Source organism: Phalacrocorax aristotelis, chromosome 3 (assembly GCF_949628215.1).
Source record: "Phalacrocorax aristotelis chromosome 3, bGulAri2.1, whole genome shotgun sequence".
NCBI lineage: Eukaryota > Metazoa > Chordata > Aves > Suliformes > Phalacrocoracidae > Phalacrocorax > Phalacrocorax aristotelis.
Window position 1 is genome coordinate 70,954,971 of NC_134278.1, and position 23,425 is coordinate 70,978,395.

Below are 23,425 nucleotides of genomic sequence, written 5' to 3' on the forward strand. Positions count from 1 at the left end.
ACAAAACCCACAGACCTGGATGAGACATACTAACATCCTTTACTTTCTTTTTTTTTTTCTCCCCCTGAAACGTTCAGTTTGTGGGTTTTCAGTATTTAGGACTCAAAATTAAAAGTCAGAATTTGAGGGTTTTGAGACTTGGGGTCACTTTCTCTCCCCTTCCTAAGATGACTACAATATAACGTGCTAACATTGCCATGACTCTTGCGAAGTGCTTGCATCCATGTATTGCTCCGGGAGCAGCACTGCCCCATCTCTGTCTGACCAGTAGAGAGCAGGCTTGCAGCTACAGCTTTTTGCTTTCCACCTTGTCTCCAGCAACCTGTCATCTCTGCAGCTAACAGTGCTTCTGCATTCTTTGTTGTTGTCAGTGTGATGTGTGTGCCTTCACTCTTTCACTGATCAGTTCACTAGCCTCTAGAGTTTAAAAAAACAAAAAGGAGCAGGCCGATATGTATAAAGAGGATGTCTTCTGCTATTTCAGCATCTTATGCGTTGCAACACCTAAAATAATCAGAAAGTACGATGAAAATATATTTGTTCGTATAGTTAATTCCTAAATCTCATTTATTCTCTACATATTGAAAATTAACTAATTCATTTTTAAAATAACTCCTGTTAAAGTGAAAGATTGGATGCTGGAAAGAAAGCAACACTAGATTTAATACAGTGATTGAGCAATAACCAAGCAGACAAAAAGTACCTGAAAAGTATTAATTTTTTTCATGAGCAAAAATCAAGGTTTTATTCATCAAAATTAGTCTCAAATATAAATGAAATAAAGAATAAAACTGCCTACCATGTAGATATTTGCATATAAACACTTCTTAAAAAAAGGTTTGCTTTATATGTGTAGTTAGTGACTATGAGTAAAGTGGCATAGTTGCAAAACCACATAGCACGCCAGATAGAACAGATGGAGTATCTTTCACTGCTTCCACTGGCACTAAGAAGCTGTCTTATTTTTAGGGATTTATTTCTTTTTCTTTGAAACATAAGGAAACCGCATAGAAAACAGGTGATGTGTACACTCCATCTTTCTGTCCGATGGAGAAAGAGAATTAATTTTTCCAACTCCAGCCTGCTATGAAGCTTGGCATTTTGTTTCTTATAGGGAGTGGGAGAAGGGAGGAGTGGGGCTTTACTCTGCAGCCATTAACAGCTGGGAGGATTGGAGGATGTCTTCGGCAGATCAGCATGCTTGCACTAGCACTGTTGTACTCAAGAAACATATTGTGTGCGTTCTTCTGCTCACCCGTATAGTCAGACCACTTTGGCCAACCTTTTGAGAAGGTTTCTGGTTGTAGGTGCGAGCCGCGGGCTCACAGAGCAGCTAGCAGTGCTTTGCAGCTTTGAGATCAACCTCTATTTTAGCAGTGGCATTGGTGCGGCACCTTTCAGATCAAGCCTTTCCAGCACTGTTTATTAACACATCTTGTAGCAGTACAATACAATGTTCAATTTGTCATTCAGACAAGCATGGAATACAAATGAGTCACTGCTGAATAGGAAACTTAATCAAATGCGCAAGTCAGACAGGTTGTGGTTGATGTATAAAGTGGTTTTAACTGATAAAGTGGTACAAGCTGTCACTGTGTTCTTTAATATTTTGACATGCCTCTGATCAGAGTACTTTGTGTTTGATCTTGCACTGGATCAGCAAACCCTGTTAGAGTTTGGTATACAGGAGAACTAAAGGCAATTTTAAAAGGTTTATCACATAGAAGGTTGTAAAGGAAAGTTCATTTAAAAATTAGAGGGGGCCGTGTTTTTTGTATAACGAGTGTGATATCGCTTTGCCTTCCCCATTATCACAGCAAAAAGACAAGCATACATAGTGTGATGCTAAGCTTAAACTAGATGTGACATTGTGGATTTAACTAAAGGCTCATTCAAGAGGTATTAGTAATTGTGTGCTAAGCGGGAAAAGCAAATCCAAGAAGCAACTCCTCTTTCTTCATCCGTTTAATAGAGCTGTCATAAATGCACACCTGGATCTGTGCCTGTGGATTTTTTTCAAGTGATTAAAATGTTAAAAAGTTTGAAATAGTGGTTCAGTTTGCTCAGGGATGTTTACATTGTCTCTCTTGAGCAGCTCTATTCAAGTCTTCATGCCACGGTGTCAACCTCCATTTCCTGCTCTCCCCAAGCTTCCCCAAATGACTAGTGGATCTTTAAAGGTTGCTTGAAGTTCCTGGAGCAGACCAGGCCAGAGCACTCTCCGTGCCTTTGGCCACAAAATGGCAGCCATTGCCACACAGTAGCTCAAACACGAGGTTTGGCCTTGGCTTGCCAGGGTTCTTCTCCCAGTTATCTCCTGCACTCTCAGTTAAAGCTTGTTACTTAAACTTCATATTTAACTGGCTTTGAAATGGAAGTATTAATCTTCTTTACAGGGTAAGACAAATCTGAGGCTGGGGTGATGTGATGTTGAGAGCTAGGGAGAGAATCAAAGTCAGAACACAGCCAAACAAGATTGATCACAGAGAGCCTGTTAGTCCAGCAAGAGGAGTTGTTGCCTACCTTTGCGGGCAGGGCATCATACCTTCTCCTTCGTAACTATAGCAAACCCTATCTTAAACAATTGGAGTCAGTAGGAGCAAAAAGTCTCTTAGGAGGTTGTTAACAAATATTATGTCTCTGATTATAGGGAAGTACAATAATTTCCACCTTGAATATATCCATGGTTAGATGTAGTAATTTGGTTTTGTGCCAACATTATCCCTTCCTTTATTTTAACAACTGTTCACTCTTCTGTCTGTTCTGCACTATTTTATAGAGAGTAGTTTTAGTATCTCTCAGGTTTTATATTGGTAAGCTCAGGTCTTTATTCCCTTCATAGGAAGAATACTCTGATTTTTTACTCCCTTAAGGTTGTGTAAGTTTGAATTAATATTTCAGAATTACGTTCATCAAAATGATACAAACTGCTCCACGTGAGATCTGAGTAGTGCCTTACAGAACATCATTAAAACAATCCCTTTTCTCTTCTGGAAGTCTTGAACTGAAATATATTTTGAAATTTCTTTTGTCCCTTTTCACAGCTATTCATGAGCCACATTATTGGTTTGTGGTTATCCTCTGTCAAAAGGCTTCATCGTCTTCAGAGTGTGAACTTCCAAATTTATAGCAGAAGTTTTTATTGCTACCTTAAGTACTGTAATCTTAAACTCCTTGAGCTACTTCTTAAACCTATTGGATTCACCCACGTTTTTCTGTGCAAGACAATCTTATTTTGTATTTGCTTCCAACTTCTGTCATCATACAGATGATATTTGCTGTTCTTATATTTTGTGCCATAGTCTTTTCATAAAGATACTAAATCAAGACTCATCCTTGATTAACTCCAGTAATAACATCCTACCAGTCCAGCAGTGCCTCTTTCAGTGTAAGCCTGTTGTCTACATTCCATTAGTCATTTCCCCATTAAACTTACTTTATTTATACCTATCAGCTTCGCTTGAATGGTAAATTCTTCCATTATAATCTTTCAGATGTTTACTGCAGTACAGCTAGATTACTTCAACCATATTTTCCTTGGGAAAAAAAAATCAGTCATCTTTAAAAGAAGGTACTGATCGGAACTGAAATTAAAGTTCACTTTGCCCGTCCGATCTATAGCCTGGTAAATTAGCTTCCCCTCTCTTGAAATGCTTAGGAAAAAGTTCCAATTTCACTGACATTGCAAACTCCCAAAGTAAGGGTAACTGTTGCTTGCACTTCTTCAGTTAATTTATGAGATTTCTTGACATGAAGCTTACTGTTGGCCAGGTCTGCAGCTGTGCCTCCCTCTTTTGTCTAATTAGTAGGAATTGTGTATGGAGCAAGTAGCAGATGGCCTTACTTCCTTCCCTCCTCAAGGGGCCAGTGTGACAAATGCTGGAGCAGTCAGAAGAGAGGCAGCTAAAGATGCAAGCCCAAGAAAAAAAATAACATTTTTATCCAGTACTTCAGCATTCCCTTCGCCTGATGGAGTAAACAGGAGTTCTGGCCGTTAGGAAGAGTGAGCCTTTTTTTATTAACAATGTATCTTTTTCACCATCTCTCCTTACCAAATCCATTAAACACTCTAAGCTGAGCCATTCCATTTTTCAGCCAATTATGTAGATTACAGAGGTGTACCTGCAATAAACACAGGCAGTATAGCTCTCGAACCTTTTAGAACTGCCCCTCTGAAGATGTTTTCATAATGTTTCATTATTTGCTTGTTTAATTGTTTCCATGCAGTATTAGAAACCAGTCTTCAACACCCTACTTCACTGCAGAAAAAGTGTTTTGAAAAACTTTGCCATGAGCTGTTTTAATTTTGGAACGAAAGTTTATGTTCCTTGTGGAGATCAGCCATGCAGCTTACACATACCATTCCTTTTCTTCTTTTTTGGTAAAACACAAAGCAAAAAGTGCTGGATTGTGCTACTAAAGACACAGGAAAAGAAAAGAAAAATCTGATGTTAACTTTGCCTGCTCCCTTTTGATTCCTCTTTTTGGAAATTCCCCTTCTAACATCCAGTGTTGCCACAGAGTAACTCTGAGTCAATGAAGACAATTCAGACTTTTTTCATTATCAATGAGTAGGTACCAACTGCAGAAATGTGGCCGCCTTTGATTGGGATTACCAACATTTGCACAATGAGAGCCTTGTAAATAGGTAGACTGTGCAATCAAATGCTTGGAAGGTAATTAACCACTCCTTGTTCCCTTTGTTCCTACCTCACTCCATTAACTTTCTGTCTTGGCATTCTTGGACAATAGAAGTCCTGATCTAATTGAACTTTAATATGGAATGCTCTGATGCTGTTAAATGTGCCATATCCTTTCAATATGTTCTTTATAATACGTGATCTTACGTTACGCAATAAGCAGCTTTCCATCCGGGCTACAATAACGTGGATTCAAACAACGTGCAATCTCATGTTTTGATCATCACTCCTTCCTGGGATATTTAGGTCAAGTTAATCATTTAGCATACCTAAGTGTTTATGTATCTGTTGGTCATCTAAACTTTACCAAATCTGCCTGGCTTTCTTGAAGTCTTCATAGTGGAATGATACACCTATATGAACAAGGCAATAAAAATAATCTCAAGCATAGAAATAAATCTTTTCTGAACATGTAGGAAGGGGACCCTTGCCAAGCCTAGCATAGTTTTGAAGGTGATATTTTGGGTTTCGCATGCTTTCTCATGCAGATTCAGAGTTATTTGGGAGACAGGATCCAAAGGGCAAGGGGAAGGCAAGGAGAGAGTAAGAAACCATTGCCCCCTACTTGCTTTACTGGGGAGCATTTGACCTCAGTCAACAAGCCTGATCTCCCACACCTTCAAGTTGAGACTGAACCCATCCTTATGAGCATTTTTCTCTTAAACCCTGGCGAACCATAGATTTTCTGGGGCTTCATAATCATAGCAGCCACATGGATGTTTTATAACAGCATGTCTAAGACAAAATTCATGACCTAATGTCTTAATGGAAGAGTTCTGAAATAAATTATTTGAAGGCTCTAAGTTCTTCCAGTTTTGGCTAGTGCTAAAATACAATACTTTCCCATGCCATTTAATTAGCACACTGAGACCATCAGAGTTTAACTTGCATAATCACTCTTTTCAGTCATCCATGTATCTCAAAACCTGTCATCTGTGTATTAGAGCTCTGACAGTTTCAGTCAAAAAGTAAAATGTGAAATCTATGTCTTTATCCTTCATTAAAAAACAGGTTGTATTTTTGTGCTTAATTTGAAGTGTCCCTTTGGAAATGTTTGTGTTAGGTCTCACTTCTCCCATAGAGAATAGATATGTGCCATTTCAAGTCAGATCCATAGGCACAAGGGAGAAAATCACTCGGAAGGTGATGGGTGATGGTGCCAAGTCAGTTGAGCAAGTAGATTTTAACTGCTGATTCAGTGCAAGATTCACAATGTACTTTGTAGAAAATGAGTCCCCGTTACCTGCACATTGGTGTATTTATTAATTGAAGATTGATGTAACCGAATCCTAATGCATTATACCCTTGTGGATACCATATACAGAAATGAATGTAGAAACTTCTGCAAATCAAATGCAGCTCCCATTTTAAACGAGGAGGCTTCCTTTTTAGACAGTGTGCATTGAACACATGTGACAGGTATGGCCCACCTTTTACTTTCCCCTTCTCTAGAGCACAGTGCTTTAAGTGGAGAGTCTTCCCCATAACTGATGAAGGGGCTGTGGGGTCACAAAGCCCACTCTATAGTGATCAATTGGTGTTTTCCTATCCAGTCTAGAAATACAGGGTCTCTTAAGAGTGTTAGGGAAATAGCACGTTCAGTGAAAAATACCTCTGCGGTTGTCAGTCAAAGTCTGTAAAACTTGTAAACCAGCCTTCAGGGAAGGCTGAGTGCCCGAGGGCAACCTCTGCTGCATAATGTTCTAGTGTATTCACCTGTCCATCCTCTTTTCTCAGGTCCACAAGAGGTGGCTCAGGTTCCTCCCCTTCTGAGGCCGGGCCGGCGTGGCAGCGCCCGTCCTTCTTTCTCAGAGTCCTCAGAGCTGCTCTGCCACTTCAGCTCATCTTGCTGCTCCTGATTGGGCTGGCTTGCCTGGTGCCAATGACCGAGGAGGACTACAGCTGTACTATGGCCAACAACTTTGCCCGCTCTTTCCACCCCATGCTAAAATACATGAATGGCCCGCCTCCATTATGAAGGAGACCCGTGAGACAGCAGGTGACCTTGCAGGATGGTTTTAAAGGGTGACAGGATTCAGTGTGGCAGCTTTACCTACCTGCTGTAGCCACCGCTGTGTCCATATCATTCTCTGCTGGCACTCAGCCAGTAATGCATCAGTATATCAGTATCAAACTGCACAACTTATTACCTGAGTAGCATCGTTTCAGTACTCGCATCCTGGGTACTAAGGAGGATGTGATGTGTGTGAGGGAAATGTCCTTCTGTCCAGCATTCTGGATCTTTTAGCCACTTTATATCCAGGTCATTGCCCTGTACTATGCATAGCCAAGGACTTGATACTGTAGACCCTTTCCAGTGTGCTGCTCTAAATGAGCCATTAGCCAGTCTTTATTAAATACCCTCTCAGTATCTACAGTATACAAAATAACCAATGCTAAAGAAATTTTAGAGCATTTGTAACATACAATTTTGAAGGATCTTGTATGGCAATGTATTATTCCCTGTGGTTTCTGTTTCGGGCATGGTATTCTAACTTTTGCTTTGGATGCACAAGGTGTAAATTTGAGAAGCACTTTTTTAAGGTTTAAAAAAAATGGATGTAATAAATAAGATCGTAAAAGGTTTTATGAGGAAAAATGTTGAATGTCAAGATGAAAAACAAAGAACATATTTATGTATGTACAGTTTGCTAAGCCAAGTTTTGTTTGTATTGATTCCTTTGCATTTATTATAGATACCATAAAATATTTTGTCTACGTGCTTTTTAATGACAACTATGGAAACCTCTAAGTTTAGAATGAGATATGTATGGTATAAAAAATTAGAAGACATACATATGCTGCGCTTTTAAAAAGAATTAAAAAATGCTGTAACAAATTAATGGTATTAGGTATATGTTTGAGAACATCTGGAATACTTGGCAAATGGTAAAATACTTGGGAAAGTATCATGGTAGTAGTTGTGCTAATATTGAAAGCTCTCCATATTTTGAATTAATGATTGGTCATTTCAGTTTTTTTTCTCAAGCTGCTGCTTGTTCATTCTCACACTTGTGTTGTTTCAGTGTGTGTATTTATGGACTCTTTTGCACCCTTTGGCAATTGAGTTTCTACCAGTCAACACTGAAGCAGATTTTTTCCTGTGGGTGCACTGGAAACTCCTTAATCTTCTCCATAGCAGCTTAATACCAAGATAGATGCTTATGCTTTACCAATAGTTACTCTAATGGAATATGCCCAAAACAGAAGCATAAATAGCAGGAAAACAGAACAAATTGAAAACTCATAAATTTTTTTCAGAAATAGTGCAGAAAACTTGCAGTCTGAGCAGTGGCAGGCACTTTGCCCAGCTTACCAGTCAGAACTCGACCAAAACAAGATTCTTTTCAATTTCGAAAAAATACAGAGCATGGCTTTTTAATAAGTTTGGGTTTTTTAAAGCCGTGACACATAATGTGAGTTTTTCCTTTGAGTTAAATGTTTTTACTTAGTATATATTGGTCTACGTAACAGAAATAAAAAAAGCCAGAAGAAAGTACAAGCACATTAATTGCTGTTTATGTAAGATTTCTTTTCTGGAATGTCATCATTTGAGCTGGTATGAGGGGACGGTGGTCAGAGGTAGATACCAAAAGCTTCCTTTTCAGATAAGTGTAACATTAATATTTTCCTGAAAGGATTTTGTATGTCAACAAAATATCTTCTTTGCCTGAGACTCAGACTTGGACTGACACAAGTGTCTATTCTGTTCAAGGCTTAGTTTTCTTCATTGGTATTCACAAGTTATGCTAGGCTAGAATAATATCCATAATTACTGATCCTGAGTAGACAAAGGTAAGGAACACACTTTTGCTGTACAAGGATGAGCTGTTACTTGCAACAGGCATGACAGATTCCATAAAATTGACCCCTCTTCTCTTTTCTGATATTGTTCTCTTTGGTGACATAATTTAGTCAGTGGTAATCAGTGCACCTATGTAAATAATTTGTTAGCTCGCTCAGACCTGTTAGTCCAGACCTCTGCATGCTTTAGACACCCTTTCATCAGCCAGTCCCCGTTTTCGGTGGTTAATTTTTTGTTGAAAGATATTTTTGAAAGAAAACATTGCAAAGAGTAAAAAGACTAATTTAGTGAGAATAAGGATCTCAGCCTGACTTTGTCTCCTACTTTCCAGCCAACTATTGGTGATCTCCTGGAAGTAGATGTTATCTAAAGGGTAGTAGATAGCCTGTGGTATCAGCCCATGGAAGAGCAGCCTGTTGAGGGAACCAGGCAAACACTAAGTGAGACCTCTGTTCATTTCTTATTGTATTTAAAAACTGAGGGAGAGGCAGGGAGGCTTGAAAGGAGTTACTTAGGAGGGAGAGGGGATTGCAAGGAAGAGAGTTCAGTTTGAATGCTCTCAGGTGCAATTAATAAAGTACTTTATCAAAAGTACACAGGGTAGCACCAGGCACGCTTTGAATTGCAACCTGACATTTGAATTTTGCCAGCTATTTTGCCACTCTGTAGCCCCTGCTTCCATTGGTTGTTTGAATGCCTTTCTCACTTCCCTGACACATAAGGAAGAATGGCCTGTCTTCTGCAGAAGGAAAGCAGATTTTGTACACCTCACTCATCCCAGGGGAGTTTTGGGGAGTAGTCACTAAAACGAAACGAGGAGGTTCCATCTTGGTCATGATGGTCATGCCTTTTTGTTTTCTCTCACCTCATGAAACAGTCAGTCTAGGGAGCATGAGAAAGTGATGAACTGCCAGAGCAGTGGAGGTTAAGCTGCTTAGGTAGGTAGAGGAAGACTGGTGTGAAATCATAGGAACTTTTCATAATTAATTCCTGAAATAGAGTTAGGGCTAAGGGGGAAAAGAACTGATGACAAAGGAAGTAAAGAACTTGGAAGGTCACATCATCAAGTGTCAGCAGCCCTTTCGAATTCTGTGTATTTTTGGCTGATGATTACCCACAGGCCATACATGCACTGTCTCACCGCTGCCTTGCTGATGAACTGGGGGCCAGAGTGTACCTGCTATGCTTTGATTCCTTTCAGATGTTTCAGAGCAAAGCTGCTTCTATTCATAGCTTCAACCTCTGAACTCTAGCTGTAGAGCTAACTATAGTTTCAACATATTGCCTGTTAATTTGGAAGAGAAGTTAGATGTAGAGAACTTTCTTTTGGTCCTGAGTGGTAGAGCAATCCTCCCAGTAAACAGCAAACTCTCTACAATGCCTGTGAATAGGGCAGCCACAGACAGTGATTGACAGACATTAGGAAAATGTCATAGACAGGAAAAATGCCTGTTTGTAAATCCTAAATCTCCCATACCTTCAAGGATAGGAATGTCTGTCTGTAAGCTGATGTCTCAAGGGAATCGCAGGCAGTTTGTGCCCGCAGGTTAGAGAATCCCTTGAGTGCCAGCCACTTTCAGGGCTTTCAATCTCAACTCTGGGGGAAAAAAAAAATCTGACCAGTTAAAGTGTTTTGAGCAATAGGCTCCTCTGAAAGGAATTTCCTGGCCCAGAACCAATTCCATTATGACTTCAAATGTTCTTTTGCAGAACTGGATCTTGATCCTAAAAACTGTCACAAGTCAAAAGCCCTCAAAGTCTTGTGCTGTTTGTGGTTGAGAAATCTGTTTACAACTGATAGCATCTCTCAACATGCTCATCATCATGTGCATCTGAGTGCATCTGTGTGCATGTTCAAAGGCATAACAGAAACTGGTTGTTCACAGTCTTCAAACTACAGATGCTATCAGGATTTAGCAAATGTAGGAGGATTCTGGGAAATAAGAGCAGAGTCAAGGAGAAGAAATGCAGATTTTTAAGAAAGAAAAAAAGAGAGCATTGATCTTCTCACTTAATTGCACTTCCCGTATTTTATGTCGTGTTTAAAGCAATGGACTCTAGAAAGAAGAGCCGGAAATGCCATAGTGAGGTTTGTGTTTAAGCTGGGTGGTCTGGTTATAAAATTGTTCAACTCATCTAAATTGGTGTTTGCCTAAGTTGTGGGGCCAGGAGGAGTTGAAAGGAGGGTGTAATTTGCCTTTTGGCTTTGGGGGAAGAATATGTGTGTTATATCCACAGAGTTCCCTACACAAGGGAACTAGTCCAGGTACTGGCTGGCTGTTTTTAACTTTGGCAGCGATGTTGTGAAGTGCACAATAGCTAAGTGAACTCTATTGTTGTTGCACTATTTGGCCATAATTAGATGTAGAGGGACATAGATATGAAACCTATGTTTGGGAGAAGTTATGCTTGTTTTAATAATATTAAGAACATTGGAATATTCTAATAATATTCCACAATAAAGAAATCAATAGGAATGATTTAGAGAATTAATTTGTCTTCCCAAAAAGCCGTGGATAAAAATATGCGAAACAAGATAAAAAGGAAATTAATAACTGCAAGCTTAACACTGAAGACTTGTCATAGACTAAGCCTGGTTAAATGATAGAAATCTGAATTGTATTAAGTGATTGCTTTAAAGCAGACAGGAACTGAAAGCTGTGGCTTCTATTGTTTGGTGCCACTTAATATATCACTCAAAAAGTGAACTGGTCAAAACTGCTTGGTTCAGTAAAAGTCAAATAAAGGCCTGAGACATAGCAAATGGATTTGACCACAATGAGGTCTGAATAAAACAATGGCTCATTTAATTTTTTGAAGAGAGAGGAAGCTTTAGGAAAGTGTTGGCCATTTCTTGTATCGGAGGTGGCCTTGGGGGAGGAGAGGTACGCCACTGAGCTCTCCTGTGTCAGAGATGATGCAGATGTGGATGTAATTTGCACAAAGGTTACTCTGGTCAGGCTTTTTGCATTTTCAGGCGCGTTATAATTCCTGGGAGACTGCTTTATTGATGTTGTAATTGTGGGGCTTTTTCATTCCATTGTTTTTAGAAAGGATGTTTTAAAAGACAGCTGGAAGGAGAGCTATCAGAGTCTACTTTTTTATGTAAGTGCTCACAGCCTATCCATGTGTGTAGTATTCCTTTTATAAATAATTCAAACATTGCCTGAGAGGCTCTCCTGACCATTGAGCTGCAGGTTAAAACACATGGTTGCAATTTTGACTCCTTTGCTAAAATTGAAGCATTGTGCAGCCGGCTGTGCAGACCGTGGGGGCAATGGGAAAAAAAGTACTGGAAGAAAGCATGATGCTGCAGCATTTTGGTTGAGGTAGATAGATACAAAGACATTTTGGAACTGAATTTTCTTCTCCTATTTTGAGATTTAACATAAACAAAAAATAATCCTGCAAAGGCAGACTGGAACTCAAACTTTTCTGCTTTCATAGGAATGTCTAAACTTTTAAGCGTTTATGTGCCTACTGTGACTCTCACTGCAATGCGGGTAGCACTTGCTGCTTACATCTACAGTGTAACATACTTGTTTCACCTTTCCTCAGACGACACAGTTTCACAAAAGATAAGTGGAAAATAAAAAAGACATCTGACAAGAAGCAAATCTTTCTCTCTTGGAAAGGAGCACAGATTTTTTTTGCGTAGGGGAACTAAATATCTTGCAGTCCCAAACATGTGTTGCAAAGTCTGGCTAAAAAAAAACCTTAAAGCATAACTTTTCCTCACATGCACGTTTTTCCACTGGTTAAAATGGTAATATATTGGAGTCATGCACAAATGTGTAGGAATGGAAAACAACAGGAGATGAATTTTATATCGCTTTTATGCCTACAGAAATGAAGATATTAGCAAAGTGACACCTAAATACTGCAACACGCTGATCTGACAGTGACATGAGAGCTAGGTTAGCCTTGCTCCTGCTGAGATAAGTGCCAAATGTTATTATTTTGATGGTCAATTTTCCTGAAGACTTCATGAACATTTTTATACTTGAGCCTCTGTGTCTGCAGGATGCCATGGTGAATGGTAGTAATAGGAGCCTGGCTGGGCATAAGAAAAACCATGCACACAGTGCCCTTCCGTCAGCATTCTTTCTCTGTGGGCATACTAAAGAGTGGTATTTTCCATGTTTGGATTTTCCTCTCCTCTCCACTGCCTGGGTGGCAGAGACAAGCAGTGTAATGCAGAGGAAAGAGACGTAAGATTTTCCAGCCTAAGAAACAGCTGCTTCATGAGGTTTTTAATGTGGCACTATCTGGATTAAAAAAAAAAAAAAAAGTCCACCATTCAATTTTAGAGACTAAGCATGGCCACGAGGCTTTTAAAAAGCATGGGTGCCCCACTGACTGAGAACATCAAGTTGTAGGCCATGAAGAAGCTGGTGTCATTGCGTAACAAGGGGATTGCCTTAATTAACAGAGAAGTAAAAGCAGACAGATACGTTCTTCGATGATGCCTTAACTTTCTGATTAGTTAAATAGGATAAAATGCACTAGAACAAGACATGCATCACTTAGATGTTAGGAAAGGGAGAACGCAGGCCTGTGAGGGGAGCCCAACACATACGGCAGTGGGCATGTATATGGGCTCCCTCGAGGGAGTAGGCAGCTGCTCTGCAAGGTTTTGGGTATGTAGTGAGGTAAGTGAGAGTGATGGGCTCAGTAAAGGTGAGCAAGGAATTTCAGCCACAAGAGCTCTGCAGTGAAATAGAAAGATATGTCCTTGTTGTATGATTTGTCAAATTATTTCAGCCAACAGACGTAAGAAATTGGGAATGAAGCTGGAGTCCCGGCTGGTTCCCGGCTGTGGAAATGTGCCCAATGCCTGGCTGCAGAGGCCCTTTTCCTGGTGGGTACCTCGTCTGGGGGTCTGAGCAAGGTGACATCCACCTTCTTCCATCACTGAAGACACATGATGGGAGGGAATGAAGAAGAGGGAGACAGACTCATTTCAGTTGTGCCCACCAAGAGGGCAAGAGGCAATGGGCACAAATTAAACCACATGAAATTTCATCCAAGCACAGGAAAATATTTTTTAATGTGAGGATGGTCAAACACTAGAACAGGTTGCCTAGAGAGGTAGTAGATCTCCTTTTGTGTCTATTCAAAATGCAATTGGACATGGCCCTGAGCAGTGTTCTGTAGGTGACCCAGCTCTGAGCCAGGAACTGGACTAGACAATCTTCAGAGGTGCCTTCCCTGCTCAGCCGCACGGTGATATGTGTGGGTCACATTGTGCTACTGAAAGAAGTGGGCAAAAGACTGCTTAATCTCAGGTGTTGTGCGAGCATTTGTCCATTCAAATTATTACAATTTTTGCAGATGTAAGTGTGCTCAGACTTTAGCTGTTCAGTTTTCAATTTAGGTGTCAGGTCTTTGATTTTGCAGGAGCATTCTGCTGTCTAGCTGCTTTCTTGGATTAAGCCTGTGAGTTCAGTATCATGTAGCAGTTGTCCTCTTAAGCCAGTTCTCCAAGAACCATAAGAGCACTTGACCTCAGTGCTCATTTGGTCCTCTGGATAAAACAATTTTATAAAGCCATTGAATGTTGTCAGATTTTGAGTCAGCATTGAAAATTATTTTATTATTTTGAGCACATGTACATGTGGAATTAGTTCATATTACTCCGGCCCGCCCTTTCATGGCCAAAGTAGCAACTGTGAATCAAGCTTCTTGTCAGAAAAGCATGTTGCAAAACCGTCATATGGTTTGGAACCATTGCTCAGTTCTACTCGGCACTTACAAATCCCAACAGTCCCCAGCTTTCTTTTGGAGTCTGAATAGTTATTTGCTTTCTTGTTTGGCAAGCTATAGGGTAAGGTTTCACACAAAGTATATTGCCTGTCTTGTCTTAATCATTGAGATGATAGTTAGAATTAAGGTAATAATCTTACAAATTTTTCTTTATAAGTTAGGAACAGTGAAACATCGCATAACAACAAAGAGCTTTTACGTATATATTAATGTAGAAAAAGATAAGAACCTGTAACCAATAGTCCCACTCAGAACCAGCACAACACAGAAAATATATGAAAAAAATCAATATAGGGCCTATATTCTCTCTTTATTACTGGTAGATATAAATCTACAAGTATTGAAATACCTACATATGTATGTAAATGCTATAGAATACTGGTTTGATTCTTTGCAAAAACCAAATATAATTTTGAGAGTATTTTACAAAATAGGGTTAAGTTCAAAGTGTTTTTATGACAATAAAGGTATCTCTCATTTCTTTTCATCCCCTTCCTGACAGCTTAGTCAAGACAATTTTTTCCCTGAGGACTAGATTTCACCTGGGAAAGAAGTGCTATTTTACTTTATATTAGCTAACTCATGGTAAGTGGCAGTCAACTACAGAAGGCTAAATTTACACAGTTTGTCTCTTCCACCGTAGTGTTATTCACAAGTCAAAATAAGGAACGTAAAGCATATAAAATACTAAGCACATTAAAGAATATGAAGTACTAAGGACTTAAGTGACTTCCTAGGTATTCCTGGGAATACTAGAGACTAGACCTGACCCATTGTTGACTCCAGATATGGCCACTCGCTGATGATTTTTGAGGAAGGTGTAGAACCTAATTAACAGTTTTCATGTAGATTCACAGAAACAGATACATTCCTTTTCTGTAAAAAATAGTGTACCGTTTCACTGGCTACTGGAAAACAATAAGCAGAGAAGCATCTTTTTAAAACTATGCAAAAGATAGCTGATGAAACAAGGTGCTCTGGTTAATTCTTTATTTTCAACATCATATCCATTGATAAAAATCTTGCACCAATCAGGTAGCCTACCGCATTTTTCATTTAGACTTTTTTAGAACTTTTTTAGGTGCAAAACAAAGAAAAAAACTCACCAAAACACAGAGACATCAATAATTTTATATGCATCAGTGAAAGAACAGAATACTTCAACAAATACATTGTGGCAGCTGAGCCTATACCAAAGAAAGGACTTTCCACTGAAAGACTACATATAGTGCACATAAAAGCATTAGTTTTATAGTATATACAATAAGGTGATACATAAAGTGGCTTGTTAATGCAAGTCTTGTGACCAGCAGTCTATCCCTTCATTTTCCAATGGGCACTTTCTGAAGAAACAGACTTCTAATTATAGGCACACAGGAGTACAGAGCATACTAATTTGCAAGATGGCAGCATCTACATTTTTAAAATTTTTTTGTTTGTTTCTTTAGGCACATTTGAAGGCAAAAGACTTTTTTTTTAGATTTTTTTATTATACACAAGAGTGTATATATTATGTACACAAGAGAGGCTTGCTGTGTTCCTACCAAAGCCTGTGATAAGACTGAGACCCTAGTGAGGCAGAATTTTTACATTGCTGGTACTTTTTAAACATTTGGCACAACTCTTAAGGAATCAGTTGACACCAGTTGGAATAGATGGAGGCTCCGATACAAACCCTGGCTTGGATGAAAGAGTTGGTTTGGGTTTTCTTTTTTTTTTCAATTTAAAGTCCAGTGACCTGCTGACAGTCCTTGCAATGTCCTCGGGGGCTCAGTTCAGATTATTTCTTTAATCATATTTTTAAATTATTAAACCCCTCAGTGTACCGAAGGAGAAAAATCACCGAAAGGTGTCACTGAAACGTAATAGTAAATACCACAAACACACACCAAGAAACTCTCATTAAATTATTTTGCCCCAGTACAAATTCTACTGCCCCAACTGGGAGTTTTACCTGAGACAAAGTCTGCAACATCGAGACATGGCTTGAACCACTACAAACCAGAGTAGATTTCACATATTGTTCAAAACTCAGACACCACAAAGTGCTACACATCACCTTATCTCCTCTCCTGCCTCCCAAACTTTTTGTAATAGTTCAGTAACAACCATATTCTCAGACAAACCAAGTTCATCTGGTCTATTTCTGTTTGGCTTGTGCTGGTATTACATTGTCTATGTTTCTAGGGGTTTTTTTGGGTTTTTGATATTTTTTTTTAAAAATCCACGTATAAACATTATAAAATAGTTCACTCATCAGCTGTCCAGAGACATCACTATGAATGTTTTGGTAAAAGCATAATTAGCTGCCTTGAATAGTTTTCTTTAAGTTTTTTTTTTACATGCTATATATTTTCATTCAATATCCAGCACCAGGTATTCAGGTAGTACTGGTTTGTCAGCTGCAAATATAAAGTATATATGTATATATATACACACGCATAAAATAGCATCTTGTGAAATAACAATTACCAAATGTCAGGCACACTTTTTTGCATACATGAGAGCATAATTCAGAATTACATATGAAAAGGTTCCCATTTTTGTATCGTAGACGTTGTTCAATCAATTGAATACCTATACTCTGCTGTCTGATATGTGGACAATCATCTTCATAGATAACTATGGGAAGGTTACTATATTCATTAAGGTGCTGCTTCAGTTAAAATCTCATTAAGAAGTTAATGACACAGATCCTGAAACTGCGCCAAGGTAAATCAATGTATTACTGGGAACCACTTTTTTTCTTTCTTGGGTGCCCTTCACTGTTGTCACCACAAACATAGGAGGTCTGTCTGAATCTAAATTACTTCCTTGCAGAGGCTGAGCCTAGGAAAGCATTCATAATTAAGCTTGTGAGCTGACTGATTATTCCTTATGTTCCAAGACACATTACTATACCCTTCTGTCTGCTGCATACCACTTCAAATGATGCCTGTCCAGCTTCACCAGGAAATTAGTGGTACTTGCCCTATGCCAGTACCATCAGAATCTGACCCTCTGTTGTGAATAGCTCTCCATGAACTACTTTCTTTTCCTCTAGGCCAGATTTACACTTGAATCAATGTAATGAATTGTTCTAGGCTGTAGGAAGGGAGGCATTCATCTAAACCAATTTGCCTTGAGCTTATGAACTTGATCTGTGTGTTCTGTCACAGAGAACACCAAGTTGCACGAACAGTATTTCAAGAGCAGCTCTAATGCACGCTGGGCTACAAATGAATGATGGTGGTGTAAGCACACTAAGTGTAACTTCAGGGATTCCTGTGCTCCATTCAGATCTTAGCCTGTGCTCACTTCAGGGAATTCATGATTTTTCTAACACATTTAAAAACCAGCTACTAAACAAAACAAAATGTGCATTTTCTTTCAAGGCATTTAGGAGCCCTCCAAAAGCCCTTAGGTACCAAATTTGCGCGCGTGCGCGTGCACACACACTCACACACACACACACACACTCTTACTGAACACAGAAAAAGACAAATTCTTCAGCGCATTCAGAAAAAAAAGTTACACTCTAATATGCATCAATAAAAGGCCTATTAACTTACAGGGATTGCTTCACATGTTTAGGCTTGCACAGTTTCTGAGGAATCTTCTCAAATGTAGGTAACATCTAGCTTTAGACTTTTAAACTTGGTGTATCCTCGTGGATATGTACATGAAACTGTTATAGACATTATTATGTACATTCACTAAAGAATCAAATCCTTGACTTGGAGCACAAACTCATCCTATGCCTTGCTGCCTTCATGATTGCTGTGTCACTCGATCTCACTGCACACAGCATCTGCTTGTGTAACAGGGAGAGTAATTAGACATAGGCACTCGTGTATGGCATTAGTCACACTATTTCCTATATTTAGTTACTACAAGATATTCTGATCAATGTAATCTAACATAAAGGTTTCAACTATAGCCATAAAAAAGGCATCCCTGAACCCTTCTCTAGCACTGTGGCCAGCTGCGGTGGAGCAGCCTACGCACATGCTATGAAATGTCCTACTGGCAGGGTGGTCGCTTCCAACCAGCTATTGGAATAGTCCCCGGTCCATGCTAACTCCCAAACTGCACTTGTAAACCGGAAGTGCAGATAGCACAGGTGAAGTTTATCATTACACTAATAAAATATCCCTGGCATATGTAATACTTGCATTCCTGTACCCAGCAACATTCCCTGATGCATTTAATTTTCTAGCGTAGAAGCAGTCAAACAGCACATAGTATGGCTTTCTTCAGTCTCTCTCCTTTGTGTCTTCCTGAAACTCTTGATGTCATGGAACTTGTGTATATTTAGAGTTGGTCTGAAGAGTCAGACTAATCCTTATGAAAACCAGTTACACACATGCACAGAGAAAGGCAGACTTATCTTCCTGGACAGGCAGTCCCAGAGTCTTCACCATATCTGAGGCTCATTGCCCAGTTCATGTGCGACAGGTGAGCTGGCTCTTAACAGTGATTTCTGAGCATGCCCCAGTGAAAGCCAAAGAAAGCCAAAGGCAATGCAAAACCTGCTGTTCTGGTAGTGATGCCAGCCCTCCCATATGCAGCTAGGCCACACTCTACTGAGTGGGATCGGACCATCCTACCCCAGTGTGCCAGTCTTGCACTGGCATCCTCACCCCTTGGTGTGTAGCACAAAAACCAAAGGGTGGGGGAGGTTTTTTTTTTATAAAGCGGTGCTGGATCACGTATGCATGTGAAGATTTTGTTTTTAAAGACCTGATGGTATTTGTAATGATCTGGTCTGATTTAAGAGTCATTATCTATGCTACCACTGTTTGCTGTGTTGCCTTTGATGTACATGCTGCCACGCAACAGAACTATTTAGCTTTGTAGGATCAGACAAGAAAGGATGCACACAACACAATTCAGCCAAAGGATATGATAAAGGGACCTAAAAGTTTGGTCCATATGATCTCGAGGAGTTGTCTGCTAATGTAAGTCATCAAGAAAAAACAGTATTATTCTCAGACAGAGGTTTCTTTCTACTGTAGGAAGAGGCAGGAATCTATCTAAGCTACCACAGCAGTCACTAGTAGTGCAGTTTCACTTTAGCATACTAAGATGCCAAACAACTTTCCATTTACCCTCCAAAAGAAGTCACCCATAATCTTTACCAAACTGCTTCAAAGCTTCAAGCAAGTAAAGGATTAAGCGAGCTCAGAATTTGGGTTAGATATCAACAAAGGCTACCACTCATGAAGACACCAGTACACATGGGAGGTATGGCCTATTAATTTACAGTAAAATGACTGTTTGGTTTAGATTAGGACTTACCCAACTTACATGCAAAATTAAATAAAAACACTGCAAATTTTCAATCAAGTTAGCCTGATAATCCTTGCTGGCTGTCCATAGCAATGAAATTTTCCATTTAGGATAAGCAATCAACTTAGGCAAGCGGTTGACAAACACTCAAATGGAAAATGCAGGTGACTATTGTTGCTGGAGTGTTTACATAGGTGTCACTACAGACGAAGTGAAGCATGAGCTAGGTAGTATGCTGCTGGGTTTCTCATACCATTATATACGCTGACTTTTGTTTATATTGTATTCTGCATATTGTCCTCCTCTTTGCTGTTTATGTAAAAAGACTGCAAGGAATGAGATGAAGCTGATGCAGAAGTCAGCTGGCTCCGGTTCTCCTCTTCCATCGGTGCAGCACTCCTGGCTGCTGGGGCATGCAGTCGGTGAGCGTCCAGCATCTCCAGCAAGAGATCATAGAGTGGAACTACGTTTTTACACTTCATATTGTACAGGTGCTCCATTCCTTTGTTGCTGTGGGTTGTAACGAAACAATGGTTACTTTCCGAATATGCTATGGAAAAAAAGCTATCAGCTAATAATATTTGCTAGGTTCATATAAATTCCACCTTGTGCCAAACAACTAATTTAACAGCGCAGCTGCTGTACACTCCTGCTACACTGAGCAGAAGAAAGCACCTTCAAAGAACATTTCAGGCTGCCCGTGGGCAAGTTGCCTTCTAAAGGTGGCTCTTTTGCTCTGCTTTGCCTAAAATGTAGCCTAGACCACATGGACTCATACTTTAGGCGCTGCGACTAAGTGGATGGGATGAATCTTGGCTTTCTCATAATAAAACTTAAAATATCAGATTTTTTTCCTAGAAAATAGCCTCAGCCAATTTGTTAGCAAATGCCCACTTGTGATAGTATCCATTCACAAAACTATGGAAAAAATAATCATCTTCACTGTGTGTCTGGAACTTCCTTAATTGTACAAACTCTTCTTAGAGGGAAAAAAAAAATTATTAACATGCAGAAAAAGAAACTCTACAAAAAGACACAAGTAAAAAAACCACAGGCATACACCCTCTGACTTTTTCCTGAAGATCTGTATATCAGCTCAGGAGGTAAAAATCTGCATGTTTCCACTTTAGTAGTTATGATATGGTGCTTATTCTAATTATAATTTTATTAACTGAAATAATGAAATTTAAAATCTGTGTAACAACATCTCTTGTCCCTTCTTAAAAATAAAATCTATACTATATTTTTGTATAGGTTAGTCATGTTGTTAACACTCCAGCCACTCAGCAGCTACCTTAAGAGTTAATTACATTTGGGAGAATCATTGCTGTGACTACCGACAGAGTGCCTTAGACACCTCACCTCTACTTAGCAAAGGGTACAGTCCTCTAGACTGGGATTCAGTAGATCTGCATTTATCCTCACCCATAAAATACACATAATGATCCTGATCTCTTTTCTAAGGGATTTGCAATCAAGCCACTTGTGAAAAGTGGCAACATAAAAGCGATGTTTTATTAAATCTTATAGGAGACTAAAGTTTGCAGAACTAGGCTAATGCTATGTTAGTATTCTACTTGGTACTTTTCAAACAGAATACAAGATGCACATAACATTAAAAGTAGATACTGCTTACAGCTCTATCAAAACAAGAAGCGAAGGAAAAGACAACTAGAAGAAGCAAATGCGGGAAATGTTTACTCTTTTCACACCATAATCCAATGTACAGTTTTACACACGTTCCATACATATTTATGGAAAGCAGACATATATATATTTTATGAGTTTGTTTTTGTAACAGCTCTATACACAGTTTGTTCTCCCACCTGTGAAGGAAAAGTGTGTGTGTGCATTTGTGAAACCTCCCTTGCACGGGACCAGTGCAGGAGGGCTGACTGCATGCTTGCTCTCACCTCATGTGTCTGATGTGAGAGAGGATGAGGAGGAGCTGAGCCAGTCTTCTGTGTTGCTGCTGCAGAGAAAGACCCGACTTAGCCATTAAGTGTATCAGAGTGTCTGTGATTTTGTCCAGAACACGGTGAATATAGTCTCTCTCTTCCAGAGATTTCAAGGTGCTGGAAAGAAAAGTGTACACACCTGGAGTAGGAAAGAGAAAGAAAACAAACAAACCACGGACAAAAATTACTTTGGTGGAGTCAGAGTTGCCCAAGGTACGCCGTGTGTCTGGCCTCTTTGGCTGTGTTAAACCATGGGAGCTGAGTTTGTGTGAACCCTCCTGCTTGCCAGCCAGGTCACTGGTTCAAATGACCCTGAAGCTTGGATTTGGTCACTGTAGGCAAAGCAGGAGTAGGAAGACGATGCTTCTTCCCTGCTTGAGTCCATCCAAGGGCTGGGCCAGGTGGTGTGCGACACATGCAGCTAAACCTCCCCACAGGCTGAACTCTTCTGTCAGTCACTCGGCTCTAAAACCCTGAGGAGATACTGTTGTCCCTTGAGAGCTCTGCAATAGTTACTGACCAGCCCAGCCTTTGACAGTTTTTGCCATTTCCTCTACTGTTTAATGTTTGATTTTTGGTGGTTTGCTAAGCAATCTAGAACTCAATAATATGTTACCACAAAACGTGTAAACAAAATCAGGGTTTGTTTATGCACACTCGCCTCAATAAAACCCTCCCAACCAAGCAAGAGCCTTGAAGGATGTGCTCCTTCACCTGCAAACCTGACTCTCCTTTAAAAACTACGTCCAAAGCAACCTGTATCAGTTTAGCCATCTGACATTGCTTACTGCTGAAAGTGAGCAGCCTGAAGATTTGGACCAGAAGGAAATCTTTCCAGAGATCAAAAAACCTTCAAACTCCCCATCTAACAGTGCCTCTACATCTATAGAACACTCTAACCCAGGCATTCGAGCTTTTGCCAGTAGCAATTCTTGGGTGTGTGAAGCACATCAGCTTTCTAAATGGGAAATTCTAACTGTTTTGCACACTTCTGTCTTGATTTTGTTCTGGACAAGAACAGGCAGCCTATGGGAATCAGGTCACAACAGCACTGTGCAGCCAAAAAGCATCAGTTTCATTTGGCACCAGTTTTTTAATCACCTGGGTTGAGCCAATAACTCTAAACAGGTCGTATTACTATAATCCAGTCCTGAGGCAGCAAAAGCTTAAGATGTAGGTACGGTAATACAATAAAAATGGCTTGATCATGGTGTGTTCATGGCCCTGAGTCTATAATGTACTTTACAAATCTTGTGCTTTAGCTCTTCTTTATCAGTCACAGAGCCAAGAAGAAATCTGGATTTTGTCCTTGGAAAAAAATTGGTTCTGGAATTAGTTTTCATTCTGGTTTCTTTAAAGCATCATATATAGCACAATATGTGATGCAACTAGTGATATTAAGAAAAAAGGACGGACACACACTAACATGTGCGCATACACAGACATATATAGACTAGCTTGTTTGTGTTCTTTGTAGCCTGGGGAGTTTACCACTGGATTTGAAGATAAGACTATTTTGTCATGCATCTGAGCAGTCAGGGAAATAGAGATTTTTTTAACATCGTCTTGGCACAGCTCACCTCCTCACATCATCTTGGTACTTCAGGGACATGACACCTAGAACTACTGTGACCTGCAAGTAGGTTTTATGACTTTGAGTCTTCTATACTAAAAAGAAATATAAATATGTGTTTGTGAATGTCAGTGTGAGTGCCCCTCAGAGAGAGAGAAAGACAGACTGCTTTAAAAATACAAAAGGATAACTCAAACTTCTGAAAACCCTCAGTCAGAGCTCTTAATTTTGGTAAGGAATATTGCTTTGAATTTGATATAGATAGCTAGTCCAATGAAATCTTTTATCACAAAGATTTTTGTGAGTATTATTTTTACTGAAATGAATTCACCAAAGCGAAACAGCTCCTGGA

At 39.6% G+C, this 23,425-nt stretch overlaps 2 protein-coding genes across 3 annotated transcripts in view; one reads left to right on the plus strand and one right to left on the minus strand.

Annotated features, from left to right (window-relative positions):
• Window positions 1-7,409, plus strand: part of SYNE1 (spectrin repeat containing nuclear envelope protein 1) — a 311,148-nt gene extending 303,739 nt beyond the window's left edge. For both annotated transcript variants that reach the window (XM_075087908.1, XM_075087909.1), the window contains one exon: window positions 6,438-7,409. In XM_075087908.1, coding sequence (XP_074944009.1) covers window positions 6,438-6,678 — 241 coding nt within the window. In that variant the 3' untranslated portion in view covers window positions 6,679-7,409. The remainder of the gene's footprint in view (window positions 1-6,437) is intronic.
• A 7,838-nt stretch (window positions 7,410-15,247) lies between these two features.
• The window catches only part of ESR1 (estrogen receptor 1), a 124,848-nt gene continuing 116,670 nt past the window's right edge, over window positions 15,248-23,425 (minus strand). The window contains 3 exon segments of the mRNA XM_075087910.1: window positions 15,248-19,838; window positions 19,841-20,052; window positions 21,456-21,639. Of these exon segments, the coding sequence (XP_074944011.1) occupies window positions 19,798-19,838; window positions 19,841-20,052; window positions 21,456-21,639 (437 nt within the window). The 3' untranslated portion in view covers window positions 15,248-19,797.